We start from the raw sequence: 13,050 nt of genomic DNA, 5'->3' as shown, positions 1-13,050 counted from the left end.
AGGCACATCATAATTTAATGGCTTAAAGTCAGTGATAAAGAGAAAATTTTAAAGCCAGCCAGGAAAAGAAAAAGATATATTCCACTCAGAGGAACAAAGAATGACTTCCTTTAGAGACAATATAAACCAGAAATCAGTAGAGTAGTATCTTTAAAGTACTGGGAAAAACCTCAAATCCTGTGAAATTAGAATTCCATACCTAGAAACATTATCTTTCAAAAACAAAGATGAGAAAGGACAAACAAAAGCTGAAGGAATCCATTACCAGTAGACCTGCACTACAAAAATTTAAAGAAAGTCTTCCTGTCAAAAGTAAAATGATACAGGATGAGTATTTGCATCTACACAAAGGAATGAAGAGTACTGGAAATTGCTGATCTAATATGGAAGCAAATACAAAAGATCTTTTCTTTAGTTTTAAGGATCTCTTTAAAAGATAATTGATGGTTTGAAGCCAAAACAACAACAGTGTATTGTGTGGTTTAAAACTAACATACAGGTAAAACTTATGAAAAAAAATAGTACAAAGATAGCTAATAAGCCAATGGAGATAAAATAAAATCATTAAAGGATATCCAATTAATCCAATAGAAGAAGAAAAGGAGGAAAGGGGAAAAAAAACAGAACAAATGCAGAATAAATAACAAGATCATAGATTTAAACCCAACCATATTAATAATCATATTAAATGCAAATGGTCTAAAACCAATTAAAAGGCAGAAGCTGTCAGATTGGATTTAAAAAAAGCAAGATTCAGCTATATGCTACCTACAAGAAACCGACTTTAAAAGTAAAATAACAAATAGGTTAAAAATAAAAGACTGTAGAAAGGTATACCATAACAATACCAATTAAAGCTAAATATAATTAATTTTTTTTATCTACACCTCTTTCCTATTTTACTGCCATCTAACTCTGAGCTGCTTACTGGCTCTTCAAACTGGAATTTAGGGATGCATTCTTTTATCCACTTTAGAAATTCTTAAAAATTTTTTGAATATCCGGAAATAATAGAGGAAACCTATCCTTGAACAAGATCATATAATCAACAGTATAAATTCAAGTCACAAATCCTGATATTATCTCAGTTAGACTTAAATATTTATCAAGTCTTTACCATGTGCCAGGCACTGTTCTTACGCACTATGAGGTATAAAAGTGAAGACGTTCTGAGTTCAAATACCAGTTCTGACTCTATGTTTTTGAGAAAGTTCTATAACCTCACATATTCTCAGTTTACTCCCCTATAAAACAATGATAACAGTCCCTACCCCATAGGGTTGAGTTGTTGTGAGGATGAAATCAGATTACATATTAAAGTACTTAGTATTGTTTCTGTACCTGGTATAGAGCTAAAGAAAAGGCAGCTGTTGTTTTATTTCATTTCTTATGAGCCATTTGGGAAAACAATGAGAATTAAGGCCTATGATACAATAGTAACAGTATGCCATCTTAGTAATGTGATCATTTCTAAGCGAGGAAACATTTTGTGCTTGGCCTTTGTGAGCTAATAATAGCCACCATATTTAGAGCAAGTGCCAGGCACAATTTTAAGGGCTTTAGAACTATTCTAGGACTGTAATTATGGTAACAACATCAGTATGGATGCCACCAACCCCATCTACAGTTTGGAAAAGTGTGTCATGGTACAAGGAGAAGCTTACTGGTTTCTAGATCTAATGCCCTACCTTGATCATTTTCTCATCAAAAATTGGAGCCATGGCATAAGGCATGATGTAATTCTGAAGAGATTTAGAAGACAGCACAATTTTGCCTTCCATTAGTTGTTTTGCCAATTTCTTCAAGGCTCTTGCTCTTCTGTGGATCTACGAGTCAGATAAAATATGAATTAGTCACTGAATAATCTCACCTACAACCAGCTCCATTTCAGTATCATGTTCCTCTTCCATGAAAAGATTAAAAGAGTGAAATACAGTCCATGTGTTACATGAGCAAACACTTGTGCCTTGATTTGCTTTCAGAGACATAATCCATAGTATTTCTTTACCAATGGATCCTAGAGCAACTTCTTAGGAAATGGCAGGGAAAGGTGACACTATTATTGTGGTTTGTGATACCACTGAGGAAATCAGACCCCAGGAAACAATCATCTCCTATGCAAATCTGATGATCACAAAGACCAAGGAATGAGAAGCTCAGAACTTTTTGGAAAATTAAAATATATCTTTTTCTTTTTTTTCCTTTTCCTTTTTTTTTTTTGCCGCACCGTGTGGCTTGTGGAGTCTTAGATCCCCGACCAGGGATTGAACCCCAGCCCTTGGCAGTGAAAGTGCGGAGTCCTAACCACCGGACAGCCGGGGAATTCCCTAAAATGTATCTTTTTAAATGAGACAGAACGGTTTGAAACACTTGTTTATAGACAAGAAAAAGAAAGAAGAATTGTCTTCTACCTGAATGTGCTTCATATTCTCAAAGAAGTCCATTTCTGGATCATGGCAATCAGTTAGCTGTACCAAGTCTTTAAATTCTGGTTGATCTGGAAAGGTTTGAATTAAACAGGAAAGCAGTGTGGTATAATCTTGTTGAATACTCTGCAAACATCGAGTTGAGAAAAAAATTTTTTTTTAATTTTAAAAAGAATTTGCTTCTTAGGTAATACAAAGAAACACCAAAAAAGTCATTACAATTTTTTATAAAGTAAAACATTCCCACTGAAACAACAAACTATATAAAATCAGAAGTGACTGCCCTCTTCTCCGTTCCTACTCCCCTGTTAAAAGTTTGCTGAATATTTATACAATCAAGTATTTTACTTAAGTGTACTAAGCCTGACTGCTTTTCTACACAACTACAGCAGAAGTAGGGAAAAACAAAAACAAAACCCACAGATAGTAGTACTTAATTGCAAACCCCAATACCTCTGTCTGGCTCTTCAATCCTTTCCTCAATTTCTCCAGGAGTGAACGATGAATGATTTCTCTATATTCTTTCTCTGTGACATTCAAAGCAGCAAGCCTTTTGATGATATTCATCAAGCACATGCTTGCATTGTCACTTAAAGACATGTCTCCTAACTGGACACAGGAAAAAACCCAAATTATTCTGTATAATAACTATAATGTTGAATATTATTTCCCAATGAAAGAGTTTATAATATTTAGCCACTGTTCTGTATAAAACTCTCTACTAAGAAATGTCCCACAGGTACTTCATACTTAAGGAAGAACCAAACATAGGGTTGTGAGGAATACAGTAAGTGACTTTGAAAAGTCATGCTTACTGAGAAGTGTCAGTAATTTCAGAAAATACTATGAGATGTACTATTTTTATATTACTGATTTTGCCTTTATTTAGAAATTTGGTATTTTATCCATCACGGATTTTTTTTCTTTTTCTTTTTTTCATTTTTTATTGAAGTATAGTTGATGTAGAGATGTACTTTTTAATTAGCTTTATTTCTCAAAGCAAACAGAACAAAAGGTTCACTAAAGCCAGTTTTCAATATTCAAAATCAGGTGATCTCTTACAGTGACACAGTTGGCTGGTATAATTCTGGTTAGCTGCTTCAGAGTTCCTGGTTTAAGGAATGCAGGTTGTGAGTGTAGAGAAAGTATTCCCAACTCAGCCAACCAGGCAGTGATTCAGGATCCCTCATGTTAAAATTTGATAAGATATATGAAGAATGAGCCCAAATGGGGAGATTACTTTTTCCTATATTACTTAATCCTTAATATCAGATGAACAACTATAAAATGCCACAAAAAGATTACTGATGTCACTACATAGTTAACTATTAACCAAGGGTTTCATTTTCCACATTTTTGAGTTTTAATTCATTTTAGCAACATGGCATTTAATATAGTTGCAAACCCCTTTTATTTCTACTATATCAATAAAAGAGGGCAAACTTAAATAATATAGTTACATAACTTAAAACATTGATATTTAACTGACACACTATGAAATTCACCCTTTTATTGTACAATTCAATGGTTTTCAGTATATTCAGAAGGCTTTACAACCGTCACCACTATCTAATTTCAGAACATTTTCATCACCCCCAAAGGAAACCCATTAGAAGTCACTCTCTCCATTCTTCCCACCCCTCACAGCCCCTGGTAACCACTAATTTACTTTCCGTCTCTGTGGATTTTCCTATTCTAACACACAGCTTTTCGACTTTTCACAGTGCTTCCACATATATTATTTCATTCAAAATGTCTGCCTTTCAAATCGTGAGCATAACAGTATGGTCTTTGCCAAACAACATATTCTACAACTAAAAGAAATTTTATATTAAAAATCCCATCCCCCTCCAAACCAAATTAGGTCATTTAGTCATATTATCAAAACAATAAAAAAAAATTCATAAATTTTTGTTATAAGAACCTACCTCCATGTTATAGAAACAATTATGCATAACAGGAATTAGGTAGTTAACGTCCATGGTTTGCATCTCTTTAATATAAGAGGTGATGGTCTGGAACGCTGAGAAGCGAACATCAAAGTTGATATCATCAAGATGTCTTTGATCAAAGGCGTTAAGCTATGAGAAATGCCATTGAAACCATATAAATGAAGGTATATAAATTTTAAATAAGGAATAATAATACTTTGGAAGCAAAAGAGACATAAGATTTTCTTTCTTACCTTGACAACATCAGTAATATATTTTAATCCACTATCAAAATCAGAAAGACTCTAAAAGAAATGAAAGCAGTATATTATTAGTGAATAGAACCTTAACTTGTCTGCCTGCCTCCCTCTGACTCCCTGCCACACTCCAATATATATGGAAACGTCATATCAGCACCAAGCAAGCTGCTAATATGCATTCCACATCATAGTTATCTTTTGAAAAAGGGGTGATTTGGGGGTAAAAATGGATATTACAGACCTGGAAAACTGTACAAAGCAACTGTCTTGACAACTTGTTCTTAACAACTGAGAAGAGTTTTGCTAGAGGCTTGAGGAAGCTCGTAGGCTCCAGACAATGTTTCAACAGGTTTTGTACTGTCACCAGAATATCAACCTCTGTATCCTTAAGAAAAAATATTGAGAGAAATCATATTTCAGTAATTTATAAAACTGGTCAAATTGGCTTTAATATATTATAGCACAGAAAACAAATAAGTATAAATAAGAAGTAAAAGTAGTAGTACTTAGAAAAGTTATTTCTTAGTCTTTTAAAAGTTCTTAGCATTTTAACTTAACCAAAAACCTGTAATAGTGTCCATTAACAGTTTCTTCCTTTAATTCTAATAGGAAATATGCATGGTTTTGAAAAATAATTTCTTCTATTTTCTAGCTAAAGAGCCAAGAAAAATGAACTTGCTGAGGAAAAATACACACTTCTGGTCGTTCACAAATCTGTGGTCTTCTAAACTGAATTACTATAGAGTAGGAGTCATTCAGTACAACTCCTAAGGCCTTATAAATGAGTGTGCAAAATGGGAAGACTCTTTTCATCAAGACTGAACTATGGTTTGAAAATCACATCAGAAACTCTAAACTATGCCTGAATATTAAAACAGTGACTTTTCATTCAGTTTGCCACTGTCACCATATTTAAGATCAATGCGTGTCTCAGGTTGCAGATTTGTTATTGATCAAAGTCAGAGAGGGGAAAAAATCCTGAAATGGATTAGAAGCTAAACAAATGAAAATAAAGGGTTTGAGACTTTTACTGTAACGGTAGATGATGAGGTCTCCACCTTCTCGCCTGCCCCCATTCCTCTTTCTGTCCCCAGTTTTCTCCTCTGTTTTCAATTTTATGTTTCTGTATGAAGTCTTTTCACAAATACTCTGGGATAAATACATCACAGAATCTAACCAATAAAATTATTGTTTACAAATAAACCTAAAAATAAAGTGCCACTTCAAAGACAAATAAATGTGCTGTGAATTCATGCCTGAGCAATATTGCCACGGTGGAGGAAAGGCAGGAGCAGTGTAATGAGCAGAGAACTTTGTTCTTTTTCTTTCATAAACTTGCTGATCCTGGAGAAGGAAAAAAAAATGGAATATGTAAGGAAGATATATAAGTTAAGAGTATTTCTCCAAGTTAAACTTTTTGTAAAAAAAATTCAGTGATGAAAGACCCAGGTGGCTTTTAAGTATGTGTGTATATGTAAAAAGCTTAACTCAGTTATTTAGCAGTGCCCACTCTTATTTCCCTCCAACTTCAGGTTGGTGGCTACTATTCTATTGCTTTTGTAATATCTGATTGTGTAGGTGGGTTATAGTAAACTCCAATCCTATAATTAGTAATTGATAATTACTTATTTCGCAAGGAAACAACATTTTAAGTGCTAAGACTTGTTTTAGGTTTTATATACATTTCCATATAACTCCCAAAACAGCCCTATAATGTAGGCATTATTAACCCCACTTTGCCCAGAGAAAACTGTGGCTCAGAGAAGTTGATGTCACAGAGCAGGTCTTTCAAACCTAGTCTTTCTGGTGCCTAATCACTCATCATCTTCTCACTATCACGTAGCCTATGATAAAATTTAGTAAGTATATTTCCCATGGTTTCCCGTTCTGCAAGACTTAGAAATACACTAGTATAAATAAAACATTTAAAAGAAGTTCCTGGAAGATTCTAATATATCATTTTTTTATTGTTGCTGAAAGTAACAGAAAAAATAAACTTTCAACAACTAAGTCCTGTAACAATTTAGATTTTAAGATATTATCATTTTGTGCACTCAGATTCACTAACCAGGCACTTTATAGAAATCACAATTGTATATTACCAGGTCTAGCAGTATATAGAGGATCTTTAAAGAGAATCTTTAAAAACCCTTGCAAGATCTTCTTGACTCTTAAAAGAACAAATACAGCAACCTGCTCTTTTAAATTATTTTTATCAATCACACTTAAAAAAAAAATCACAACTATGTGATCTCACATAACTTGAAATTTTAATTGAACAAAATACGTAAAGGCTAATAAACAGGCAAATCTATTAGTCTACCTTAGAATTTTGAAAAGTCTGTTATCTTTTATAATTAAATAAAGGCAGATGTCATAAAAGGTTTATTCCAGCAGAGAAGGAGAATTCTACATTAACTTAAAAATGGAGGACATTTAAAATACTGAAAACTTTTTTAGCTTATTACCTTGTTAAAACAAATGAAAAACCAAGCATAATTAAAAAAATTAAAACTACAGGTGGTAATGTTATCTTTTAAGGACCAAATGTATCACTTACTTTGAAAGAATGCCCAGTTCCTTACTGACTTGTGCTCTATTCTTCTTCTTTTTCACCTTTTCTGCACTTATTGTGGTTTTGCTGAGATACTGGAGAATTGCAGGTACACGAGGTAGAATTAATCGTCCTCCTATCGTGATAGACTCTGAAACAGTGATAAATGTACTGATTTTAATTAACTAGGCTCTTAAAAGCTAACTGTACAATATCTTCCTAATGACGGAAAAGGAAAGCACTCAATTACCATGAAAATTTAATATATTTCAACTCTAAATATTAAATAACTTTCTTCTTAGTCAAAACATCTATATCAGTAGCTAAATTAAAATTTTATATGAGACCCTTGAGGATTTAAACCATTTTGGGTAGTAGTAAGAGAACTGTTAGGATAATTTGGTAAGAATTCAGAGACATGACAGTGGAAATCATCTGATAATGTCCTGAAGGATAGTTGAGCTTTCTGGAGTGTAAATAATCCGAATTTCTACCTACTGCAAAGAAAATTCAGCTTATATAAATTGGTATTAATTCCTAGAGAAAAGAAACTCTTTTAATAGAGTAAGTTATAAAAAGAGATTCTATCAACTTTTCCATTCTGAGGGCACAAATGATACCTCAGAAGTATAAGAATTGTTTGCTCTGTACAGCTTACATACCATCTGCACTTTCTGTGTATACACATCCTGTCACAGGTAAGCTCAAAACTGTTTCTGAGGGTTCAAAATCTGGAAGGCTAAGAAGGTCATCAGCTATTTCCATCACAATACTAGCTGTGGCTTCAGAGAGGTTCTTTGCTGAGAGAATCGCAAAAACATTGGTCAGGATATCACATTCCGGGTGCCCAGGTTTCTGTTTAGCCAGGAAAGGGAAATATCTGCAAGAAAAAACACTAAAATAGTCATCTTCTTTTTCAATGTTTATTTCTAAAAACACGTTCCATATGAATTTTCATAGAGTTTAATGAATATATATGTGTATGTGTGCATATGAATGTTAATGATTACTCAGAAGGGAAATTACTTTAGAATCTAAAATTTGATGGATAATAATTCCAGGCACCATACAACAATTATATTATCTACGCACTTTATGTATATTTCTCATTTAATCTTCACAACATCTCTATGTTAAGGTGGTATCCTTATCTCCACATTACAGATGAAGAAATTGAGAACTGTCTAAAGCTAATGAGCTAATAAGTCATAGACCTGAGCTGTGAACTGCAGTCTAAGCCCTAGTTCTAAAAGAAATGTATTAAAGACAGGCTATTAAAAAAAAAAAAAAAAAAAAAGACAGGCTATTTTTCAATTATAAGCCTTCTAGAATAGGAATGTTTATATGCTCACAAAAAAACCATGTACTACAATGTGAAAATTAGGAGTAAAGACTACAGACAAAACAAATATTTGCTGAATTAGGATATGCAACATTCAGATTAGGATAATTTGTCAAGGGAGGGAGATGAATCCATCCCTGGTAATGAAAGACTCACAAGAATGATACCCAAAAAGGTAGAAAACACAAAAGCTTTCCAGCCACGGGCAAACTAGCAATTGTTTTACAGCCAGAGATGCAATCCTAACAATCAGTAGGAAGGCCAAACTGAAAAACTTCAAATAGTTTGGCTTTACCAATTCATCATCACTGGAAAAAGAGCTCAAGCACTTTAACATACTTAGTCCTGACAGACTGAAAGAAAAGTTCTAAGAGGTTGTACTCATACATCTTTGTCCAACAGATACTGGGGATAGTATGTGCAGGCACCAAGCAACATGCTTTACATATTACATCTCCACTGTCAACGAGAGAGAACTTGTAGAAGAGAATGAGGTGGCATCCAATGATGTGGATCTATACTTGAGTAAGGACCCAACTAATATATAAACCAAGTCACTACTGTAAAGTCTTCTTGGATGAAAGTCCTTCATGGCTTATTTGTACAACAATGACACAACTATAAAATATTTCTCAAGTATGCCTATGAAGTGCTGCTTATAAATGTCCAATGAAAAAACAAGATATGAAATTGCTTTCTCAAATTGGGAAATAAATGAAAAGAGCCTTTATGACAGTAAACATAAAACAGGCTTTCCTGAGGAAGCCAATGGCAAAGTATTGTTTTTGAAGACTATTTAATGACACGGGGAAACGTTCGTGACATAATTTACATGAAAAAAACAAAATCGAAAGCTAGCTATAAGGTATGATCCCAATTTTGTAAAAACTGATGCCAAGATTTTAACATCACTGAATCAATAATAAACACATTTTCTTTTATTCTATCTTTCATTCTTCAAAATAGACCAGGGCAAATTAAGTCTGTTTCCATTACTGAGATAAACAAAATAGGTTTCTCACATCCCCACTTTACTGAAAGTTCCCACATTCTTCAGCAAATATTCATTTGGTCTGTAACACAGCATCTCTGAACCATCAGTAGATGAAGGTTCTGTAAATGGCTCATAATGTCCACAAAAGGATACTGATTTGTGACCATTAGCACTGTATGCATATTTAGATGGAGTTTTACAAAGAACAGAAGACAATGACCTAGAAAATCCAGAAAGCTTGTGAAATTTTTAAGTGGGAACCGGGAAAATGACAGAATGCGAATTACAAATCAGCTTTTATTTTTAAGCAAACATGCAAAATTGTAATATTTGGATGATGATATAACTACCTAGTGTGTTTCACATCTGTTTTTCCCTTTGCCAGGTCAAATCAAACTGCTGATACAATCACTACACATTGGAAGAAGAGCCACATCAATCCCAATACTACTAATTTTCTTCTTTTTTTAAAAATTTATTTAGTTTTGGCTGCGCTGGGTCTTTGTTGCTGTGTGCAGGCTTTCTCTAGTTGCGGCGAGTGGGGGCTACTCTTCATTGCGGTGTGCGGGCTTCTCATTGTGGTGACTTCTGTTGTTGAGGAGCATGGGCTCTAGGCACACGGGCTTCAGTAGCTGCAGCGCGTGGGCTCAGTAGTTGTGGCTCACGGGCTCTAGGGCACAGGGTCAGTAGTTGTGGAGCATGGGCCCAGTTGCTCTGTGGCATGTGGGATCTTCCAGGACCAGAGATCGAACCCATGTCCCCTGCTTTGGCAGGTGGATTCTTAACCACTGCACCACCAGGGAAGCCCCCTAATACTACTGATTTTCAATTTTCAATTTTTTTTTTTTGGCCATGCCACACAGCTTGAGGGATATTAGTTCCCCAACCAGGGATGGAAACTGGGCCCGCTGTAGTGGAAGCACAGAGTCCTAATCACTGGACCGCCAGGGAAATCCCTAATTTTCAAGTTTTAATGAAATTGTAAAAATAGCTAAAAATGTGTAAGTCTTGATATAATATACACTCTACAATTTTAATTTATATTAAATTGCAAAATGTTGCTTTATCTATTTTTTCCTTTTTTTATTGTTATAAGTAATTCAAACACTCCAAAGATATATCATGAAAAGTCTCCCTTCCCCACTCCAGCTCACCAAACCTCCACTTGCTATGGTGACATTGTTTCTCATGTAGCCTTGATCCATTTTCTATTTCATTTTGTATTTATACACACATACATACACATATAAAAGCATTTTTCCTGGAACACACTACACCTATTATTTAGCAACTTGTATTTTTCTTCAAACTATGTATTTTGAGATTCAACTGCCTTATTCTTTTTAACTGCACTGAAAGTAGGTCACTGTGTGGAAAGAGCATAAATTACATTACTAGTTCCCTTGACCAGTTAGTCTAAAACACTGCCCTTTTTAAAGGCAAAAAAAAAAAAAGATTATACCTTGCATTTCTGCACCAGATACTAATTAGCTTCAGCAGAGGAGTGGGAGAATACTGACTCTCAGATCCAAGCCTGCTGATCTAGGACACAAAATAAAAACAGAACACAAAATAAGAACATACACAGGATTGTAGGAAAAAACCAAACAACTGAAAAGCAGAACAAGAACAGAAATCACACCAGAGGATGAAAGAGCCAAGAGATAAACATTTAAAGGACAAACTGAGTAGTGAGAAATCTTTCCTAAAATCAAGTCTCTCCTACAGTCTTAGCTATAACTACACCAGTTATCATCACCAAGTGGGGACAACCAGAGAAATCAAACAAGGAAATAAGAAAAAACCCTGTGTATTTTCCCTCACGCTTGTCAAAACCCAGAGGCATACTATGTGAGGTGCTACAAAAGTTAGGTTACATTTGCTTCAGAGACAACAGTCATATTCAAATTAGCCTTAAGTGTAAACGCTATGGTATTGGAGAAACTAGCTCTGGAGCTTTAGGTGGTAGTGGAGGCAAAGAAAAGTGTTCTAAAACTTGCAGAAGCAAAGAAAGGCTTGATGTGAAAGAAAAGACCCGGATTAGCATTCGTGGCTGGGTGCAGACTGTGCTGGTGAAGCAGTATTAAAGGAAGAAGCAGAAGGTATCCAGGCAGAACAGAGAAATCAAGCTTTACCTGGGGCCAAACTGCACCATGAAATACAGCATCAATTTCTTCTGTTCTGAACTGATAGGACTCCCAATCCAAAAAGATATCAGTTACCATTTTGATTCCAAGACGTCTTAAATTTTTCAGTGGGTTAATAAACCTCAGCTGTATCTGTAAAATAAAGATCTTCTATTAAAAAGATATCGCTTTTATTCTTGACTCCTCAGGGCGGCACTCCTGCTCAGGTGGTGAAGAATCAAGCTGGGATCCTGTTATGAAGCTCTGATCCGCATGGAAACGTCAACTGAGTAAGTCATATTGCTTTTCTTATTGAACAAGAGGGGAAAGCATACTTAAGAAAACCAAGTGGTGAGATGTGTTCTGTTATCAGGCCCAGTAAAATCACACTGTGTCCTTAGGGAAAAACAAAATCTCAGTGGGAACAGCTGTTTTGTATTCTACATTGTTTTACTTTTCTGAAACTGTACATTTTAAATTCAAGAGAACATGAACAAGGATGCCATTGCTTTGCTATGCAAAAGTCTGAAGAATCATGATAGTTCACATACCCATCAAGTTTCTAACATTCACTTTTAGCTAATTATCTCATTATACAAGTTACAAAGAGAGGAGACGACAGGCAAGCATAAGAAGGCGACACAATTACAAGTCATTCTGTTCTGCTTCAATTCTACTGGCAATATTTTCATGATCTGCTAGATCATGTTTGGTGAAAAACAGAAACTATTACGGATATTTGAAAAAGCATGGTATCATGATCCCCCGGAGTAGTAAGAAACTAACCTTGGCAAACATGACACCAAATCAGACCCCGCCCTTTCCCCTATTCCCATCCAATCAAGTAGGATCTGCATGTACTCTTCTCTTCTGTAACCAGCTGCCCAGGCTTCTCAGTAACTGTTGAGTAAACTGGAGAAAAGTCCTGAAAATGAGCAACTGGAGGCTTTAATTCCTAGAGGAACAGTCCATGTGACTGAGTTTATGGACATTCACGAAGTACCTCATCGCTTAAATGTACAAAAACAAAACAAAACAAAAACAAACCCAAACCATAAGGACCCTCAAGAAGCCTCAAGACACCTATTTCAGTGTCAGTCAATGCCCTGGAGGATCTGAAAGATACAAAAAAGTAAATGTGTAACTTAGCTCAAACACACAAATGTAGAACTTTAACTCACTTGAGCATATTACCGTGCAATAATCCATTACAGAACCTCAAGGAATTCCTTGGACTTGTCCAAGAATTAAAAAAAAAAAAAAGAAAAGAACAGAAAAGAAAGCTCTACGTGTCTGGAAGGCTAGCACCTCACTGTCTAATGAACTGTGAAATTACATAAATGATCCTTTGAGTTACTGATTGTTGACTCAGGAGAAAGACTGCATTCCTGAGTAACGTCTTCTAAGTTAACCAGAA

At 35.0% G+C, this 13,050-nt stretch overlaps 1 protein-coding gene across 2 annotated transcripts in view; it reads right to left on the bottom strand.

Moving 5' to 3' along the window:
• The window catches only part of UTP20 (UTP20 small subunit processome component), a 94,677-nt gene that overhangs the window by 29,418 nt on the left and 52,209 nt on the right, over positions 1 to 13,050 (bottom strand). For both annotated transcript variants that reach the window (XM_067697688.1, XM_067697686.1), the window contains exons 28-38: positions 11,643 to 11,786; positions 10,970 to 11,049; positions 7,834 to 8,051; positions 7,178 to 7,322; positions 5,874 to 5,961; positions 4,859 to 5,002; positions 4,612 to 4,662; positions 4,355 to 4,507; positions 2,880 to 3,035; positions 2,412 to 2,552; positions 1,689 to 1,826 (exon numbers count right to left, since the gene is read on the bottom strand). In XM_067697688.1, the coding sequence (XP_067553789.1) occupies positions 1,689 to 1,826; positions 2,412 to 2,552; positions 2,880 to 3,035; positions 4,355 to 4,507; positions 4,612 to 4,662; positions 4,859 to 5,002; positions 5,874 to 5,961; positions 7,178 to 7,322; positions 7,834 to 8,051; positions 10,970 to 11,049; positions 11,643 to 11,786 (1,458 nt within the window). The remainder of the gene's footprint in view (positions 1 to 1,688; positions 1,827 to 2,411; positions 2,553 to 2,879; positions 3,036 to 4,354; positions 4,508 to 4,611; positions 4,663 to 4,858; positions 5,003 to 5,873; positions 5,962 to 7,177; positions 7,323 to 7,833; positions 8,052 to 10,969; positions 11,050 to 11,642; positions 11,787 to 13,050) is intronic.

This window comes from Pseudorca crassidens, chromosome 11 (genome assembly GCF_039906515.1).
Source record: "Pseudorca crassidens isolate mPseCra1 chromosome 11, mPseCra1.hap1, whole genome shotgun sequence".
Classification (NCBI taxonomy): Eukaryota; Metazoa; Chordata; class Mammalia; order Artiodactyla; family Delphinidae; genus Pseudorca; species Pseudorca crassidens.
This window is presented reverse-complemented; position numbering and strand designations above follow the sequence as displayed.